This window comes from Anomaloglossus baeobatrachus, chromosome 6, assembly GCF_048569485.1.
Source record: "Anomaloglossus baeobatrachus isolate aAnoBae1 chromosome 6, aAnoBae1.hap1, whole genome shotgun sequence".
Lineage (NCBI taxonomy): Eukaryota > Metazoa > Chordata > Amphibia > Anura > Aromobatidae > Anomaloglossus > Anomaloglossus baeobatrachus.
In genome coordinates, this window is record NC_134358.1 from 414,374,964 (window position 1) to 414,395,474 (window position 20,511).

The 20,511-nt window shown below is 50.1% G+C and overlaps 1 protein-coding gene across 2 annotated transcripts in view; it reads right to left on the minus strand.

The window, feature by feature from the left end:
* EGFR (epidermal growth factor receptor) overlaps positions 1 to 20,511 on the minus strand; it is a 282,394-nt gene that overhangs the window by 15,906 nt on the left and 245,977 nt on the right. For both annotated transcript variants that reach the window (XM_075315153.1, XM_075315155.1), the window contains exon 20: positions 650 to 835. In XM_075315153.1, coding sequence (XP_075171268.1) covers positions 650 to 835 — 186 coding nt within the window. The remainder of the gene's footprint in view (positions 1 to 649; positions 836 to 20,511) is intronic.

Below are 20,511 nucleotides of genomic sequence, written 5' to 3' on the forward strand. Positions count from 1 at the left end.
TAGATACTATACTCACTTCCCGTACTGGTGCCCTTCCAACAGTGTCGCGGCTGACGTGAGGTTGTAATGTCACGCGAGCTCTCCGTCTAGTCAGCTCTGGCTACTCCCTCCCGCCTTTGGACATGGAGCAATCAACAGGAAGTGAGTGCAGCTGCAGTGCGCACTTCCTGTTGATTAACTTGTTTGGTCCGAAGGCGGGGAGAGAAAAATTAGCACTGTTTGGACGTCGAGCTTGCAAGATATCACAATGTCTCGTGAGCCCCAGCACTGCGAGCTGTGGCTTGCTGGAAGAGCGCCGGTACGAGAGGGGAGTATAGGCTCTATTTACCTAGGTTAAACATGTGGAATTAGAAGGGGTTGTCCTGATAGTGGAAAATCCCTTTAACATTATTTAAAATGTTTTTTGGTGCTTTTATAAAATTTACCCTAAGTTAAGGTCATTTAAATCCTTTCAATTAAAAAAATCAATGTTAACGGAAGGTATGTAAAAGTCGTAGCTGTTACATTTAGGACATGTGCCTAAAATCAATCCTGTTTTCACAGAATAAACAGTTAAAAATCCTGGATAGTCTGTGAAAAGATTATTTAGGATTCTTGACAATTTTTGTAGTATTGGACATATTGGAAAAGTAGCTAATGAGTATTTTACCTTAGCAATCTGCACACACCAGTTGAGAAGATGTCTTGAGCCAATATTGTCTTTGTGCTCACGAATATAGTCAAGAAGACAACCGTAAGGCATGAGTTGTGTGATCAACTGGACAGTGGAGGTTAGGCAAATTCCCAGCAATCGGCACACATGGGGATTATCAACACTGGCCATAACATAAGCTTCCTAGAAGAAAAGTGCGTCACAGAGTAAAGAGCGTGATAATATTTCACCTGTAAAGTGCAATCTCATGTGTAAATGCCATATCACTGAGCCCTTGGGAAAGGCTTTGTCTTGTCATCGTATGTAAAAGTTGTTCACAATAAATAGTAAATAAGGAAAATATTCCTAAGTATCTAAATGACAAAATCATATTCATTTTGTCCATGGATTTAATCAGTATATTGCATAAAAAAGTCTGCCGTCTTGTTACACTAACAGAAACCTGTCCCAAAACGTTAATAGATTAAATGGCAGTGAGCATGTGCAGTAGGATCTCCGCTGCTGGGACCTGTAGGCAGCTTGACCGTATGTGGTACGAGATATCGCCTGGTCACAGCAGCGGAGCTTCTTACTGCACATGCTCTAAGCCAGGGAACCTTTTTTTGCCAAGGGCCATTTGGAAATTTCTACCAACCTTCGGGGGCCGCACAAAATTATCAACTTCAAAAATGTTCCTAATAAATTTGGTCAAACAATTAACTCACCCCTACTCTGATGGTTGGAGCTGCTTCTCTTTGGTATGGCTGGGGTGGTACACAGCACTTGAGGGAGGGGCACACACCACTGGGGAAGGGTGACACAGCTCTGGGGGGAGGGGCATGTAGTGGGTGCTCATAACCCCTACTAAAGGACCGGAAATGTTGTTAATAAAAATGTCTGTTGATATTGATGTCTAGTGTTAGGGCACCCCCTAGTGGCCGGGTGGGACGGCTGTTGCCACCGGGGAAGGAGGAGTCGGCTGGATGTCTAGGGAAGGTCTGTGTGTGTGTGCAGGAGAGGGATCCGGGTCTGCAGTGTGTGAACATCGGTGGCAGTGTGTGTGAGCGGAACACCAGGGGACGCCGGAGCAACGGAGGGGAACGTAACCTCAAGGTCTGAAATCGCTGGTGTGGGTCCGGTGTGTGCTTGACCTAGGAGTGGGAGCCCGGAGAAGCGGAGTACCCAGGGCATATCCCCACCAGAGGGCGCGTTTGGGCAGGTTGTCCCCAGCTCCACAGAAAGTGCCGGATTCTGCTGACCGGATTGTATTGTGCAAATAAAGGTCATCTTTTATTATAACCAGCTTTTGCCTGAAGACTGTTTGTGCACCGTCCGGCGAAGGCGCCGTCACACACTGCCTTACAAGAGAAGAGCTCGGTATCCAAGTAATGGTGGAGTCAGGGGTAAGTCAATCCTCAAGGGCCACGACTACAAGGCCAGAGGCGCCCCTGGCCCATCATTTCATGTGGCGTAGTCGGCAGGATGCGAGTCCCCTGCCAGGGACCCAAGAAGCTGGAGATCAGGTGGTGCCTGGGGCACAGGATCCCGACTACGGGAGAAGATTTCCATTCCCCTGGTGGGAAAAGAACACAGTGCCCGCAGCGTTGGACCGGGCACAAGATGGCGGCAAGAGGGCCGTTATCTGTGAAGATGAGGAAAGGGCGCGAAGGGTTGGCGCCAAAAGAAGAGCCTGGGGCTGGCCGGTGCCGAAGAAGAGGTACAGAGTACTCCGCCCAAAGAGGGGAGGCGCCAGTTCCAGGGCATTGAGGAAGACATACGAAGTGGGCGGTGTTCGGAAGAAAAAGAAGTACCGCCGCGGAGGAGTCAAGATGATGCGTGAGGCTGGGGGAGGGATCTGTTTAAGAGCGGGAAACAAAGGCCCGCCTCCACTCTCCTCAGTCTCAGCTTTGACGCCGCCGCCATTGTTAGTACAACGATCGGAGACAGAGATGGAGACTTCCGGACAACCAGAAGAACTTGCCACCACCATGACTCTGGTCAGCCTAGGCCGGGGGCGTCCCAAATTTGCTGCCGCAAGCGAGGCATCCCTAGTAGACCTTCCGACCGGGCCGGGAGGTTCCACGCGTCCCGAGAAGGTGACCTGGAAGACCACTTGGGATGCGAAGACCGGAGGTACGATTACGGAGGTACGGGCAACGTATGCCACCCAGCCACCAGTGAGAGACCGGATTCCGGGGATTACGTATTCCCCTTGGGAGACACCACAGCCTGGTGCCACCGCCGCCATACCTTCTGTCCCATCTGGGGAGCCGGCCGAAGTGCTTGCCGAGCGGCTGGAGGAAGACCACCTGGGCTTCGTTTGGGATCCGGTAGTCGTCCCGTCCCCCGTACTGCACCCCAGAGCTCCGTCCCCGGTACCCGACCCTGTCCGAGAACGCCTGCTTGCCGAAACCATCGTCCGGGAAATGTTGTCCGGTCCCGGCGGTGAGGAGCTGGCCCTGCAATTCACCACTGGCATAGTGGTGAAGTTCAACCAGCAGGAGGGCTACGGGTTTATCCGATAAGCAAACACCGGGGACGATTACTTTTACAATCGGGTCCACCTGGACGTAGAGGGGCTGCCGAAACGTCTCCACACGCTCTACCCGGGGGAGAGGGTGCAATTCTTGCCCGATGCGGGGAGTCGTGGCCTGTTCGCGGTGGGGGTCACTCGGATGCCGACCGCCCGGGAAGCGGCTCAGTGGCAACAAGAGCTGGAGTGGGAGGAGCAACAGGAACGGCGCCGGAGCCACCCAAAACCGGTACCGACCGCGGCCTCTCATTCCAGGCGCACCTTGGCAGCTGCACCGGAAGTACCATCTGGCCCGACCGCTGACCCGGAGAGGGTTACCCCGGTGGTAGCGGTGAATCAGAGTGTGACCAACAGACCGGTCATAGTCCTGGACGTGCCGCAACCCGCGCCACAACCACCCCGGGTAGCGACGCCATCACCCCCGCCGGGAGCTGAAGAAGCTGTGCCAGCAGAGCCACCTTTTGCCCCCGTGTCCTTCCGGAGAATACGCCGCCAACCGGGGCAGTCCCTGGGTGCCTACATACAGGCACAGGCGGAGGAGTGGAAGCGGTCCTGGCCTCCGGAATAGATCTCCGCAGATATCTTGTTTGAAGACCGGTATCGTTCCTAGACCGGCAGAAGTTCTTGTTCCAAAGGGTTAAAAGTTCTACGGGCCCGTTGCCCGCCACCTAAGACCGGGAGCGCTGTTGAGCCTCCGGGCGCCACCTAAGACCGGGAGCGCTGTTGAGCCTCCGGGCGCCATTTAAGACCGGGAGCGCTGCTGCGTCTCCGGGCGCCACCTAAAGATCGGGAGCGCTGCTGAACTGGTGCCTCTGTTGTTGTGAACTGGACTAAAGGTTTTCTCATGTTATGTGTGTTTTAAAGAAGAGCCGTGCCGGGAGGCTCGGATTTTAAGAGGGGAGGCATGTAGTGGGTGCTCATAACCCCTACTAAAGGACCGGAAATGTTGTTAATAAAAATGTCTGTTGATATTGATGTCTAGTGTTAGGGCACCCCCTAGTGGCCGGGTGGGACGGCTGTTGCCACCGGGGAAGGAGGAGTCGGCTGGATGTCTAGGGAAGGTCTGTGTGTGTGTGCAGGAGAGGGATCCGGGTCTGCAGTGTGTGAACATCGGTGGCAGTGTGTGTGAGCGGAACACCAGGGGACGCCGGAGCAACGGAGGGGAACGTAACCTCAAGGTCTGAAATCGCTGGTGTGGGTCCGGTGTGTGCTTGACCTAGGAGTGGGAGCCCGGAGAAGCGGAGTACCCAGGGCATATCCCCACCAGAGGGCGCGTTTGGGCAGGTTGTCCCCAGCTCCACAGAAAGTGCCGGATTCTGCTGACCGGATTGTATTGTGCAAATAAAGGTCATCTTTTATTATAACCAGCTTTTGCCTGAAGACTGTTTGTGCACCGTCCGGCGAAGGCGCCGTCACACACTGCCTCACAAGAGAAGAGCTCGGTATCCAAGTAATGGTGGAGACAGGGGTAAGTCAATCCTCAAGGGCCACGACTACAAGGCCAGAGGCGCCCCTGGCCCATCATTTCAGGCACACACCACTGGGAAAGGGTGACACACAGCACTGGGGGGAGGGGGCACACAGCACTGGGGGGAGGGGGCACACAGCACTGGGAGGCACATACAGTAAAGGGAATGCTGAGGCTGTCACTCCTCTTCTCCTGTGGGACGGGAGCGTATTGCGTGTTTCCCCACCCACAAAGTCCGTCCCCAGTACGCTGGCACTGGCCAGCATGCTGAGGACCTACTGCTTCAGTGTATGCTCACGCAGCATTGAGGAGGAAACACTGTGTGAACTTTCTTGCAGTGCATGTATTGGTTTAAAGGGTCGGCAGCCAGCAGTAAGCGTACTGTGGTCCCTGGCAATCTGCCCGGGGGCTGCAAGAAAGGTCATTGTGGGCCGTATGCAGTCCGTGGGCCTAAGGTTCCCTACTCTTGTTCTAAGCCATCTATAAACTTTTATTCATAATGACGTTACATTAATCATTGTGAAATATTCTCTCTTTGTTTTTGTTTTTTTTATTCCCAGGACTCTGCCACTTATTTTGATAACTAGGATGCAAATTCTTTATGCTTAATCTAATACTAGTCTTTATATAAAATTAGTTAATCCAATCTACAAAGTTGTGCGCTTTGGTTAATGGATAAGTTCTGTTTAAAAGGGGTTGTCCACCTTTGAGGATTTTTTTTTTCAATTAAAGGTATGTATATTGAGCTAAAAGTCACTTTTGCAGTTTGGTTACATTTTTCATCATTTGGCTCTTTGAGTCTCTGCACAACTTAGAAGTAGTAAGTGCCCATAAATCAGCTGAAAAGAGCTCAGAAAAAGAGGGATAAAAGATTTACAAACTTTGCCTGCCAGACTGTCAACACGAGCTTACTGAAGAATTCTTAGTTAACTCATTCTGCACCACAAAGGCTATTGAAGGCAAAAGGTGTTAAAATGCTAATGAAACCCAATTGCAAAAATGAATTTTAGTTCAAATACATGCATTTAGGAAAAAAAAAAGTAATTTCTATAATAGGACAATCCATTTGAAAGAAAAGGTTGTCTTCTTCCTTCCGTTTCTTCAGGTTGATGCTATCAGGCTGCAATCCTAATAGCAAATGTGGTGCCGCTGATCTCTTGGCAATTGTCCCGCAGTCAGGAATTGTTTGCATAACACACAGACATCTGTGAAGCTGCAGGCAGGGCTGGCACCAAGATACATTCCTAACAAACATCTACAGCTCATGCTTCTGTGTCTACATCATATCTGTGCTGCGGCTCTTAGGAAAACATATGCAATATAGATAATTATCATTTTATGAAATCCCTTATAAGTACTGCAGCACCTTATAGACGTTTTTCATAGCAATAGCTGATGTATTGCTTATCATGCAGTGTTATAGTTAATAGGCTCATATTCACTTCTTCATTCATTTGTTCAGAAGGCAGCATCATTTATTATCGGTTGCTGTAGTGTCAACAAACCATCACTGCAGCAGCCTTTACACAAGTACTGGCGAGAGACAGCATTGGACTCCGGGAGGGCAGCAGCTCAGGTTATACCCTGTATGTTTATTGTGTATAGGTTCCATCTATACATTCACCTAAAGGGGTAGTCCCTGTTTAATTTTATTTATTAAATGTGTCGTGATCATGTTTTTGTGGCTCTGACAAATATACAATTATTGGTTTTCCACTCTATTGTTAGTATAAACGCCTCACAGACTGCACAGTTTTCACTCTCTAAATGGTAGCAGCATGTGATCAGACCTATCCAATTGAAAAACAACTTTGAAATGTGCAGTGTTTTTCTACTGGACAAGGCTGACAGACAGATCTGGTCACATGCTCCACATTTTGTGGAGAGGAGAACTGTGCAGTCTGCGAGGAAGGCAGAACTAACAAGTGCACAAAGAGAACCTATACTACTTATATATTAGTAAGTTCTAAAGATGAGTGGATTGACAGATAACATCGCGCCAGCTATGACAAATCAAATGTGCCACTGGAGACACCGGAAGGTAAGAGATTTCGGGTCTGCCGTCTAGCCACCAGGTACCGCTGACCGCGGAGAATGGACTGGAGTCCTGCAAATCAACCCAATTATTTCTAGTAAGTTCCACAAAATTTTCATTTAAAGTCGTCAATCCCTTTAAAGGTGGATGACAATACCTAACATCTGACTAAGTGACTTTTTTTTGTGTAAATAATAACCAAGAAGTAAAAATGGTGGACATTTACCTTAAATCTTTTACAGAAACAGAAAACGCTTTCCTATTCCAATAAAATGTAATATGGCTATTTCCTGCCGCTCTGACTCAGGCGTTGGTGGACTAATTTTGGAGCCAACATAAGCTGGCAAAGGCATGTTAGCAGAAAGTTTCCTTCAACTTTTGCAGTGGCAAGAGATATTGTAGGAGCCTAGGGGATATGAATGCTCGGAAATACACGTGAACATGTAGAAAACCTGCCTAAAACTCTTGGAGCTCTGCAGACGTGTATTGCTTACATTTAGACCATTACAAACAGGCATTCAGGGCAGATTTCCAAGGTCCCATAATAACTCTTAGGGTGCAGTCACACGGCCATATTATTCGTCCAAAGATCACATTGTGATACTCGGACTGGCCGGTGGCTCTCCTGATAAGAGTTTGACAGCTGCCTAGAAATACATTCTGGCACACTTTGGTCAGGAAAGCCACCAGCCAGTCTGAGCATTACAGTATGATCCTCGTACGGGTCATATGGCCATGTGACTGCACTCTAGTTATAAAGTCGGGACAATTGATAACAATAAAACTTAGGGAAACCAAAAGGGGTTGTCATGGAATAGAAAACCAAGAGTGCTTTTTTCAGAAGCCATCCCATCCCAAACTATAAGCCTGCATTGTATGGCAGTTCAGCATTATTCACTTCAATGAGCCTTAGGCTATGTGCCCACGCTGCGGATTTTGCGCGGATTTTGCCGCGGATTTGCCGCAGATTTTCCGAAAATCTGCAGCTGCGGCACTTCCAAGCCATTTCAATGGCATTTTGGAAATGCTGTGTCCATGCTGCGGATTTTTCCGCGGCGGATTTGCCGCGGATTTTGATCCGGAAAAATCTGCAGCATGTCAATTATTGTTGCGGATTTTGGTGCGGATTTTGGGTATAGAATGGGGAAAAAAAAAATCCGCATCAAAATCCGCGGCAAATTTGCGGTAAATCCACGGCAAATCCGCGGCAAAAATAAGGTGCGGATTTGCCGCGAAAGTCGCGGATTTTCATGCAGAAAAATCCGCAGGTACATTCTACCGTGGACACATAGCCTTAAGGCCCAGTCACACTAAACAACTTACCATCGATCCCAACAACGATACAACCTGATAGGGATCGCTGGTAAGTTGCTAGGAGGTCGCTGGTGAGATGTCACACTAAGCGACGCTCCATCGATCCCACCAGCAACCTGACCTGGCAGGGATCGCTGGAGCGTCGCTACACGTGGAAGTATGCTGCGCTTGGTAACTAAGGTAAATATCGGGTAACCAACCCGATATTTACCTTGGTTACCAGCGCACACTGCTTAGCGCTGGCTCCCTGCACACCTAGCCACAGTACACATCGGGTTAATTACCTGATGTGTACTCTGCTACGTGTGCAGGCAGCAGGGATCCGGCTTCTGCGGATGCTGGTAACCAAGGTAAACATCGGGTAACCAAGAAGCCCTTCCCTTGGTTACCCGATATTTACCTTCGTTACCAGCGTCCGCCGCTCTCACACTGCCAGTGCCGGCTCCCTGTTCCCTGCACACATAGCCATAGTACACATCGGGTTAATTACCCGATGTGTACTCCGGCTACGTGTGCAGAGAGCAGGGAGTCGGCACTGACAGCTGAGAGCGGTGGACACTGGTAACGAAGGTAAATATCGGGTAACAAAGGAAAGGGCTTCTTGGTTACCAGCGTCCGCAGAAGCCGGCTCCTGCTGCCTGCACATTCAGTTGTTGCTCTGTCGCTGTCACACACAGCGATGTGCGATTCACAGCGGGAGAGCAACAACTAAAAAATGGTCCAGGACATTCAGCAACAACCAACAACCTCACAGCAGGGGCCAGGTTGTTGCTGGATGTCACACTAAGCAACATTGCTAGCAAGACGTGCCTCAGCAGCGATGTTGCTAGCGATGTTGCTTAGTGTGACGGTACCTTTAGATGCAATCCATACACAAGTCCTGGTCAGCGGTGGCACCATTTCTGATAGAAAGCAGCTGTGTTTTTCTTGTTATGAACAACCCCTTTAAATTTAACCAAACTTTTATAAGTTTTGGATGCACTATTGATCTTTGGGGGTCTGGGGTTTGAGAGTGCGAAAAATGGAGAACTCAGGCTTTTCTTTAAGTGTGCAAAGCAACCAATCAGATCAATTAGTAAGTTTTTACCTGTCACCTATTCAGATGCTAATAAGACTTAAGGTCCAGTCACACTAAGCAACTTACCAGCGATCCCAACAACGATAGGGATCGCTGGTAAGTTGCTAGGAGGTTGCTGGTGAGATGTCACACTGCGACGCTCCAGCGATCCCACCAGCAACCTGACCTGGCAGGGATCGCTGGAGCGTCGCTACACGAGTTGCTGGTGAGCTCACCAGCAACCAGTGACCAGCCCCCAGCGCCGCGTGGAAGATGCTGCGCTTGGTAACTAAGGTAAATATCGGGTAACCAACCCGATATTTACCTTGGTTACCAGCGCACGCAGCTACACGTGCAGAGAGCAGGGAGCAGCGCACACTGGGCGCTGGCTCCCTGCTCTCCTAGTTACAGCACACATCGGGTTAATTAGCCGATGTGTGCTGCAGCTACATGTGCACAGAGCAGGGAGCAGCGCACACCGCTTAGCGCTGGCTCCTTGCTCTCCTAGTTACAGCACACATGGGGTTAATTACCCGATGTGTGCTGCAGCTAAATGTGCACAGAGCAGGGAGCAGCGCACACCGCTTAGTGCTGGCTCCCTACTCTCCTAGCTACAGCACACATCGGGTTAATTAACCCGATGTGTCCTGCAGCTACATGTGCACAGAGCAGGAGCCGGCACTGACAGTGAGAGCGGCGGAGGCTGGTAACAAAGGTAAATATCGGGTAACCAAGGACAGGGCTTCTTGGTTACCCGATGTTTACATTGGTTACCAGCCTCCGCAGAAGCCGGCTCCTGCTGTCTGCACATTTAGTTGTTGCTGTCTCGCTGTCACACACAGCGATCTGTGCTTCACAGCGGGACAGCAACAACTAAAAAATGGCCCAGGACATTCAGCAACAACCAACAACCTCACAGCAGGGGCCAGGTTGTTGCTGGATGTCACACACAGCAACATCGCTAGCAACGTCACAAAAGTTGTTCGTTAGCAGCGATGTTGCTAGCAATGTTGCTTAGTGTGACGGGGCCTTAAGATGATCCCCTGCTTTTCCTTACTAATCATTTATAAGTAATTTGTGGGGAAATTCATCAGAAAGCATTAAAATTCCTTCTGGTGCCACAGGGAAAATTAAAGTAGCACTCAAAGTTTTATTTTATGTATACTTTTAAATTATTCTGTTGTCAATAGTTTCATTATAATTCTGCCAATATTACTTCTTTATGTAGTTGTTCCTTTCTGTCTACAAAATCATGGTATATTTCTTTTTAGTTAGGGATGTGAACTCATTGACCCTCTAGAAATAGATGGCTCTATGTACTTGGTCATCATCTTAGTCACAAGAACTGCAAGAATGGTGAAATTGCATTGATTATATCACAAATTTTCTCCTGAGGCAGAAACTTCTATCACAGATACTGATAATGACTAGACAGCTCCTGTCATGCAGTTACAATGAAAATTATGACAATGCAGCCTCCTGTCTGTATACCTATAATCTATTAGCTTATTTAGAAGAATATGGGGGGAATGATAATCATATGTTCTCTCAGCAGCCACAGATGTACTACTAATGGAACTGATGCAACATGGGATCGATAATAAAAAAAATGGTTTTATCAGGTAATAAATCCTGGATAGATCCATATCTCACTGGAATCACCATTTAATTTGCTACATTTGTTCTAAATGTTTCACTACATATTAAACTTTGGTGGGCTTCTTGTCGGGGGAAATACCACATTCAGTCTAGAAGCCTATGAGATCCTGGCTCTTATAAGACATATGCCATTCACGTTTTGTTCTATTCTCTTCACAACAAGGAAGACGGCTTTAGGATATTGGCAGATGTTGCAACTATGTGTCAGTGCTGAGCTCTTGGTAAATACAGGAAATGTCCATGGATTCCATGAAAAAAAATATTTGGCAGTGAAGTGTACCAATACCAGACTCGTTTAAAGAGAAAAGTACTAAAATATTTGCAAAAATTGATAGTAGATTAAAAGTCTTGGTGTGGTACATTTTGGTATCAGTGAAATGAATGGATTGTCTATATAATGAACATAGATGCCCGATCCTTGGCAGAGAGATGCTCTGTCTAGTTTTGTTTGTACTGGTCCTTAAAACTTTTCTGACTGCATAAAGTTCCATAAAAGACTAAGCTGTATAGACTGAAGGCATATTTTAAGACATTCACACACACACACACACACACACACACACACACACACACAGACACACACACACACATATACTCACACACACACACACACACACACACACACACACACACACACACACACACACAAACAAGTATAACACACACATAGGGGGTGGGCGGGATTATGGGCAGGGGAAGGGGATGAATATTCCTTTGCATTCAACACACGTTCCAATGAGGCCAGCGCAGAAGAGAGGGTGGTGTGAAGCCCCGCTAGTATGTGTCGGTGCAGTACCTTCAGGGACTCCACGTGGATGGAACAGTCTGGTCACAGGTAGGGAACCTTCTTTTAGGATTGTCGTGACGCCACTCTCAGTATTGCGGTCAGCGGGGACCGCCACTGCAGATTAAGGGATGCCTGGGGCTGATGGTGGGTGCAGTCAGTATATTAGCCCCCTGAGAGTGAGGCAAGCCCCAGGCCCCGGTGTATGTGTGTGGGACCACAGGTCGCAGAATGACTCAAACACAGTCCAAGAAGTCTTTCAACGTGTTTACTCACTGTTTGGAGGTCACGGTGAGATGCCCGGGCGACACTGTGATAACCAGGTTGAACCAGGAATTCCAGGAGGCCGTTCTGAGGGTAGCTGTCCACTCGCCTTCCTTGCACTCTTTCTGTTTTAGGAGGATCCTTTGCTTGAAGCGTGGTAGGACCCCTCCAGGGAAGCTGTTACCACCCTGCTCCCCTCTCTCTGGCTCGTCTGCCGGCAGCGTGGCCTTGGTGGGATGGCTTCTGGCCCTGTCCCCTTATGGGCCTGGTGATTGCTGCTTGGCTCAAGCTCTGTGTAGTCGTGGTGAGGGCATGAAGTACCCCCCCCACCTGTAGGTTAAGCAGCTCTGGATGATCTGCTGCCTGTACTGGGGACCTAGTTCCCCTTGTGTGCTCGGATACCGGGATCTCCGTACTCAGCCACCCTTCTCTCTGGATGATTTTCAGGCCGACCCACGGTACTCCTTTCTCCCCCGCTTTCAGCTACTGCACTCCTCAGGACCTGTCTGACACGAGAGCTCCTCTGCTCCCTTCCACACACTTCAACTTCTTCCTCCAGACTCCCCTCTTCCTCTCTCTCTCTGCCCTGCTTCCTAGCAACCAGCCCCTGAACACACCCCCTGCTGGGAATTGAAAGTTAACCCCTACTGGCTACCCAAGGGTCCCCTCTGGTGATGTGGGAGACCTGGTCACTATATGTTTGTGTGTGCACCTCATCCTGGCCTTTGGAGATTACCTGGAAGCATTGCTCCCGCATGGGTGCAATACTCTGTGGTGCCTGACCAGGTCAGGGGCGCCACATTCCCCCTTAGTTATCATCAGCACGTCCTCGGGCTGCAAAGACAAGAGAAAAAGGTAAATACAAACTTTTCCCACACAGGGGCAATTATTTACATTTAAACATACCAGGTACCATTCCACCACCAACCACCCACATGTCCGAACCCCACCCAAAAACCTCCAGGAGGTAGGTCGCCGGTCCTTTTGGTGACCAGGGCTGGGCCATCACATTCCCCAGACCTTTCCTCCAATCTTCCTCTCCTGAGGAGAGTGGTGTAAGGTAGGCCCCATAAACAGGCGTACCCGCTTCCGAGTGTTGGAGGGCAGGCCCCATAAACAGGCGTGCCCCCTTGTTGGTGCAGAGCCATGCCCCTCAACAGGCAGACTCTGTGGTTGATACCAAGGAGGTAACTTTTTACAATGCAAAAGTTTGTGGTTAAATCCAGTTCATAACCAGTGGTCTAACATTTTAAGGAGGTCTCACAATAGTCCTTGTGGGCACATTTCGCTTAAACGTTACTTAACTATAAACAGGTTAAACATTACCTTTCATACCGTCACTTTGAACTAAACTGTACTTTCTCTATAGCGTAATGGGAGCTGACCAAAGTTGCTGCGGGTTGATCTACGCAGTACTATACTGTCATCTGTCTGAGGTTGTGTCCTCCCACCCGATGTATGTGTCTCGATGTGAATAATAGGTGTACTAGGTATTGATACCAGTGCATGGTCTTCTGCTTCAGCTACATTTGGCTCTTCCAGGTTCTGAACAGGTTCTTTTGGGTCTCTTACTTCTCCAGATTGAGGGAATGTAATAACCGGAATAACTACTGCTCCATTGTATTGAGGCCAACTTGCTGGAAAATCTCCAAGTACAGTATGGATCATCTTTTCTTTTGGTTCTTGAACTGGCAAAGGGTTGGGAATTTCTTCAGGGATTCTTAGTTGTTCAGGACATTTCTTTAAGCGATCTCTAGAAACGACAGCTGTTGTTTTTCCTCCATCTTTGCTGATAAGGCATGTCTTTTCATTGCTAAGCGTCGATGGTAACACAGTATAGGGTTCTTCTTCCCAGTGATTGTCAAGTTTATGACGTCTTCTCTTTCTCTTGAGAACTATATCTCCTGGCAGCAAAGGAACAGCAGGTGCTTTTCGATTGTAGGCCTTTTCTTGTTTCTCACGCTGCTGAGTCAGGCTTCGCTCCACACACTCTTGTACTTTCTTGTATTGGGCTTGGCGGTTGGAATCCCAATCAGCACCTTGTAGATGGTCTTCAGGGGTCTCAACTCCCATTTCCAGATCTACTGGCAATCTCCCTGGTCTGGCCCTCATCAGGTATGCCGGTGTGCAGTTCGTGGAACTCACAGGGATGTTGTTATACATGTCCACTAGATCGGGCAGTTTTTCCGGCCACTGACTTCGTTCTTCTAATGGGAGAGTCTTCAGAAGGTCGAGAATGATGTGGTTCATTTTCTCACACATGCCATTGGTCTGAGGATGGTAAGGTGTGGTACGGATCTTCTGGCAGCCGTAAAGGTTACAAAACTCCTTAAACACTTCAGCTTCAAAGGCTGGTCCTTGGTCAGTGAGCACTTGATCTGGATAGCCATGTGGTCGACAGAAGTGTGTCTGGAAAGCTTTGGCTGCAGTTTGACCTGTCAAGTCCTTGACTGGTACTACCACCAGGAATCTGGAGTAGTGGTCAACCATAGTGAGAGCGTAGTTGTAGCCTTGTCTGCTGGGTGCCAACTTTACATGGTCCAGGGCCACGATCTCCAGGGGCCGTTTAGTTTGGATTGGCTGGAGTGGTGCTCTCTGGCTGTGCTGGTCTTTTCTTCTAAGATTGCAGGGCCCGCAGTTTCGACACCACTTCTCTAGGGCAGATCTCATGCCCACCCAGTAGAATCTTACTTTAAGTAGGGCCTCCAGTTTCTTCCAACCAAAGTGGCCTGCACCATTGTGATAGGCTTCTAGCACCATCCTCGTATCCTTCTGTGGTACAATCACTTGCCACACCTTCTCATGCGTCCTCGGGTCAATGATGCTCCTGTAAAGTTTGTCTTGATAGATGAATAATCGACCCCTCTCCTTCCATAGGTACTGTGCCTCAGGTGGGGCTCCTTTGTCAAGGCTGGCGCCCGGCTGGCTGATCAGTTTCTTTACCAAGCCTACCGCTGGATCATTTTCCTGGGTCTCCTTCCAGTTGTAGTGAGGTAGTGGGTTCAGGGTCACCTCTTGGCGGTTGGCACGCGACTGCCGACACTGTTTTGCTCCATGGCGATGGAACGCTGGCAGCTCAATCTCTTCAAGATCATCTACATCTTCACCCTCGTCTGCTAGGTGAGGCATCCTGGACAGAGCATCTGCGTTGCCGTTCTTGCGGCCAGCTCGATACTTGACAGTAAAGTCATAATTCGCCAGTCGGGCTACCCAACGCTGCTCCATGGCACCCAATTTAGCAGTATCCAAGTGGGTCAGGGGGTTGTTGTCCGTGAAGACAGTGAATTTGGTGGCTGCCAGGTAGTGCTTGAACCGCTCTGTGATAGCCCATACCATGGCCAGGAACTCTAGCTTGAATGAGCTATAATTCTCCGGGTTTCTTTAAGTAGGCCTGAGCTTCCTGCTGGCGTAAGCAATCACACGCTCTTTGCCTCCCTGCACCTGTGAAAGCACTGCTCCCAGTCCCACATTACTGGCATCTGTGTACAGTACGAATGGCAGACCGTAGTCAGGGTAGGCTAGGATCTCTTCACCCGTCAAGGCCCCTTTCATTTGTCTGAAGGAGTGTTCTTCTGCTTCTCCCCAGTGAAATGGCGGGCCGGAGATATTTCCTCTCTTCTTTGGGTGGCCTACCAGGAGCTCTTGCAAAGGCGCTGCCATTTTCGTGTAGCCCTTGATGAACCTTCTGTAGTAGCCTACCAAGCCAAGGAACTGACGTACCTCCCGGACGGTAGTAGGTGTGGGCCATTCCTGGATGACTGTGACCTTCTCTGGGTCCGGTGCTACTCCTTCTGCACTGACCACGTGACCTAGGTACTGGACCTTTGGCTTCAGTAAATGGCACTTGGATGGTTTCAGCTTCATTCCATATCGGGATAGCGCTTCAAAGACTTCAGCCAGGTGTTTCAGGTGGTCCTCGTAGGTCTTGGAGTACACGATGACATCATCCAGGTATAGCAGGACGGTTTCAAAGTTGAGGTGCCCTAGGCAGCATTCCATAAGCCTCTGGAAGGTCCCGGGGGCATTGCAGAGTCCAAATGGCATGCTGTTGAACTCACAGAGGCCCATTGGGGTGGTGAAGGCCGTCTTCTCCCGATCTTCTTCTGCTACAGATACTTGCCAGTAGCCACTAGTAAGATCTAGGGTAGAAAAGTAGTTAGAAGCTTTCAAGGCAGCGAGGGATTCCTCTATCCTTGGCAAAGGGTAGGCATCCTTGTGTGTTATCTGATTTATCCGTCTGTAATCCACACACATCCTCATCGTGCCATCCTTCTTTCTTACCAGGACCAGGGGAGCCGCCCAGGGGCTACAACTGTCCCTTATGACGCCTGCCTCCTTCATGTCCTTCAGCATGTCCTTTGTGCGCTGGTAATGGGCTGGTGGAATAGGCCTATGTCTTTCCTTAATGGGAGGATGACTGCCTGTGGGTATGTGATGTTGCACCCCTTTGATCCTACCAAAGTCTAGTGGGTTCTTACTAAAGACCTGCTCGTATTCCTGCACGACCCTGTAAACCCCATGTTTCTGGTAGTCGGGTGTAGAGTCAGTCCCCACGTGTAGTTTCTGGCACCAATCCTCTAACTGCTTTTGGGAAGTCTCGCCCTCTTTTGAGTCAGCTTGTGTCAGGGGACCTACAGGTGTTATGGCGTCATCTGAGCATGTAAACAGTTTGGCTATGGTAGCGTACCTTGGTAGTCTGGCTTCCTCCTCCCCACAGTTCAACACTCGTACAGGCACTCGTCCCTTGTGTACATCAACTACCCTCCTGGCTGTCAGAATCGTGGGCCAGTGGTCTGAATGAGTGGGCTCTAGTACAGCCTGGTAATCTTGTCCTCTGAGACCTACCGCTGCTCTACACCACATCATCATTTCACTCCGTGGGGGTATCACAATGGGGTTTGCATCCATCACCCGTACACTACCAATCTCACCGCCAGTCTGTTTTACCTGTTGCTTCCTCAGAATGATTCGGATCTCCTTTTGCAAGGCTCTTTGCGACCTGCCCTCAGCACCTTCAACAATCTGGTGAAGCAACAACAACACTTCCCCTAGGCAATTTTCTATGACATTAGTGCCTAAAATCATTTGCGGGTTCCTTTCTCTAATATCAGTGTCCACAACAATCAGTCCTTGTCCCTTCATTTCCTGCCTTCCCACCTTTATGGTTACCTCTTTGACCCCGATCTGGTCTATAGGTTGTCCGTTGGCAGCATAGATGGTGAGGGAGGGGTCCGGTGGTCGGAGATCGTCGTCCGACCAAAACCTACGATAAAGGACATACGGGATCGTGGTGACCTGAGAGCCGGTGTCCAATAATGCCGGGGTAGGGATCCCGTCCAGGACAATGGACAGGACAGGACGTCCACCCACGTACTGATCACAGCAGCGACTTGGGCCTGATCTTCTTAATCCTGAGGACTGGCCCCCGGCCCCAGGTTTGGCTCGTTTAAAGGACAGGCCCTTGCATAGTGTCCTGCCTCCTGGCAACGACGACAGATGGGTTGTCCAGACGAGTCATAGCGATCACTGCTCCTGCCTCGGGTTGGGGGACCTCTTCTCCTCCGCATCCAAGGGACGTCCTCTGGGTTGTCAGCTAGCAGGATCCGATGAGGGACTTTGGTCTCTGAGGGCAACTGCATTGCTTTCAGGATTTGTGCGACGTCCTTAGTGAGCTGTTGCACCTGGGAGGATAGTGTATTTATGGTCTCTGCTGGCGTGTTGAGTCCTTTTGCAGTTACCAGGGCCTGCGAGGAGGATTCCGCTCCTGCAGCCGTGGAACTGGCAGGCCATGCTGGTGCGACGGGGTCTGTGTCCACAGGAGGTTGGAGTGCTTTCACTGCCCTGTCTTTCAGAATGGCAAAGTCCACGTCAGGGTGTTCCAGGGACCACAGCTTCATCTGCTTCCCATCCTCAGGAGAGCGCAGGCCCCGCAAGAATTGTTCCTTCATCATCCGGTTTCCTTCCTGATCACTGACAGGGTCCACCAGCTTGAGAGCCCGTAGTGCAGCCTGCAGCCTGAGGGCATAGTCTCTTATGCTATCTTGGGGCTTCTGACGGCAGTTATAGAAGTCCGTCCTCAGCTCTCCCTCTGTGCGGTGTTCAAAAGCAGCTGCTAGTTTGGCAAAGATGGTCTCAACAGAGCCCCGGTCATCATTGGTCCAGGACTCAGCCTCCAATTCTGCTGCTTCAGTCAATTGTCCCAGCACCACAGCGGCCCTCTGCTTACCAGTCATCGCGTGCATGTCTAGCAGGGTGTTGATCTTCTTCTTAAACCCGGTCAACGTGTCTATTTTACCGGCGTATTGGGGCAGCCATTGCGCTCCTGGGACATACAGCAAGGAAACTGGCATTATGGGGGAGATTTCGGCCGGCGCGGCTGCGACCGCGGCACCGGCACCAGGCGCTGCTGCGTCCAGCGCGACGGGGGCTGGCATCGCTTGGGCTGCGTCGCCCCGACCAGGGGCATTACCTCCTGCAGCGTCCATTTTTCTTCAAAAATCTCCGCGCCCCCTTTCCACTTCCTGGGTCAGAACGCTCTCCGAATTGTGGGGGTTCTGGGGCGGCCACACCTCTTCGTGGGCGGTGCTCTTCTCCCTCGCGCGGGCTGCAGCGCGCGCTTTTGAAGATGGCAATATGGCGGCGGTTCAATTTTTGCGGTCGGACCTCTGAGGCACACGGTCACCTGTCTGAACAGGTCTAGTCCTAATCCTGTTCGTGACGCCAGAAGTTGTGAAGCCCCGCTAGTATGTGTCGGTGCAGTACCTTCAGGGACTCCACGTGGATGGAACAGTCTGGTCACAGGTAGGGAACCTTCTTTTAGGATTGTCGTGACGCCACTCTCAGTATTGCGGTCAGCGGGGACCGCCACTGCAGATTAAGGGATGCCTGGGGCTGATGGTGGGTGCAGTCAGTATATTAGCCCCCTGAGAGTGAGGCAAGCCCCAGGCCCCGGTGTATGTGTGTGGGACCACAGGTCGCAGAATGACTCAAACACAGTCCAAGAAGTCTTTCAACGTGTTTACTCACTGTTTGGAGGTCACGGTGAGATGCCCGGGCGACACTGTGATAACCAGGTTGAACCAGGAATTCCAGGAGGCCGTTCTGAGGGTAGCTGTCCACTCGCCTTCCTTGCACTCTTTCTGTTTTAGGAGGATCCTTTGCTTGAAGCGTGGTAGGACCCCTCCAGGGAAGCTGTTACCACCCTGCTCCCCTCTCTCTGGCTCGTCTGCCGGCAGCGTGGCCTTGGTGGGATGGCTTCTGGCCCTGTCCCCTTATGGGCCTGGTGATTGCTGCTTGGCTCAAGCTCTGTGTAGTCGTGGTGAGGGCATGAAGTACCCCCCCCCACCTGTAGGTTAAGCAGCTCTGGATGATCTGCTGCCTGTACTGGGGACCTAGTTCCCCTTGTGTGCTCGGATACCGGGATCTCCGTACTCAGCCACCCTTCTCTCTGGATGATTTTCAGGCCGACCCACGGTACTCCTTTCTCCCCCGCTTTCAGCTACTGCACTCCTCAGGACCTGTCTGACACGAGAGCTCCTCTGCTCCCTTCCACACACTTCAACTTCTTCCTCCAGACTCCCCTCTTCCTCTCTCTCTCTGCCCTGCTTCCTAGCAACCAGCCCCTGAACACACCCCCTGCTGGGAATTGAAAGTTAACCCCTACTGGCTACCCAAGGGTCCCCTCTGGTGATGTGGGAGACCTGGTCACTATATGTTTGTGTGTGCACCTCATCCTGGCCTTTGGAGATTACCTGGAAGCATTGCTCCCGCATGGGTGCAATACTCTGTGGTGCCTGACCAGGTCAGGGGCGCCACAGTGGCATTAAGGGAGGGAGAAGGGAGTGACTTTACATTATTGGGCAACCCAATCACTGACGCCAATACAAAATATAAGATATCCCCTGAAAATAAGCTCTAGTGCATCTTTTGCCAAAAATAATATAAGACACTGTCTTATTTTTGGGAGGAACACGGTATCTATCTATCTATATATTTATCTTTCATCTATATCTTTGCACATCTTTAACATATAAAAAAACATTCATTTTGGTGTCATGCGTTTTTTCTGGTACATGTTGCACAGATGTCACACAGACGGCACAAACGCACACACAGACGGCACACACGTACACACAGACGGCACACATGTAGACGCAGATGTCACACACGCAGACGGCACAAACGTACACGCAGATGGCACAAACGTACACACAGACGGCACACACATAACAGAGGAATGGCATGTAACATGGCATGTAAAAGTGTTCTAAGAAAATATGCTCCAGCATTACTAGTAATACCAAATACTGCACATTTAGTAAATACTATTGTACTAGCCTTTAAATGGTGACAGCCACTAGGTGTCTCCCTTCTATCTAAGTTGTTATCCACTGACTGTTGTGAGGTTTAATTCATCTTAGGCCCGTTTCACACGTCAGTGAAAAACAGTGACGTTTTTCACTGGCGTGTAAAACACGCACATGTCCCTGCGTGTGCCGAAAATCCCGGCACACGTGGGTTGTCTAAGTGCAATCCGGGCTCCGTTCTCCGTGGCCCGTGATTTCACTTAGAGATTCACTCACCTGCGCCCGCTCCCGATGTCCATGGTGCTGATCACGACGCAGCATCCGGCCGGCGGTGACCCCCGCAGCAGCTGATTCTGGGTCGGCTGTGTCGTGCATAATGAATATGCAGGACAGTAATCAGCCGGCACAGAAGGAGCAGGGAGAACGGGCTGCAGAGAGCGCGCCTGAAGCCGGGTGAGTT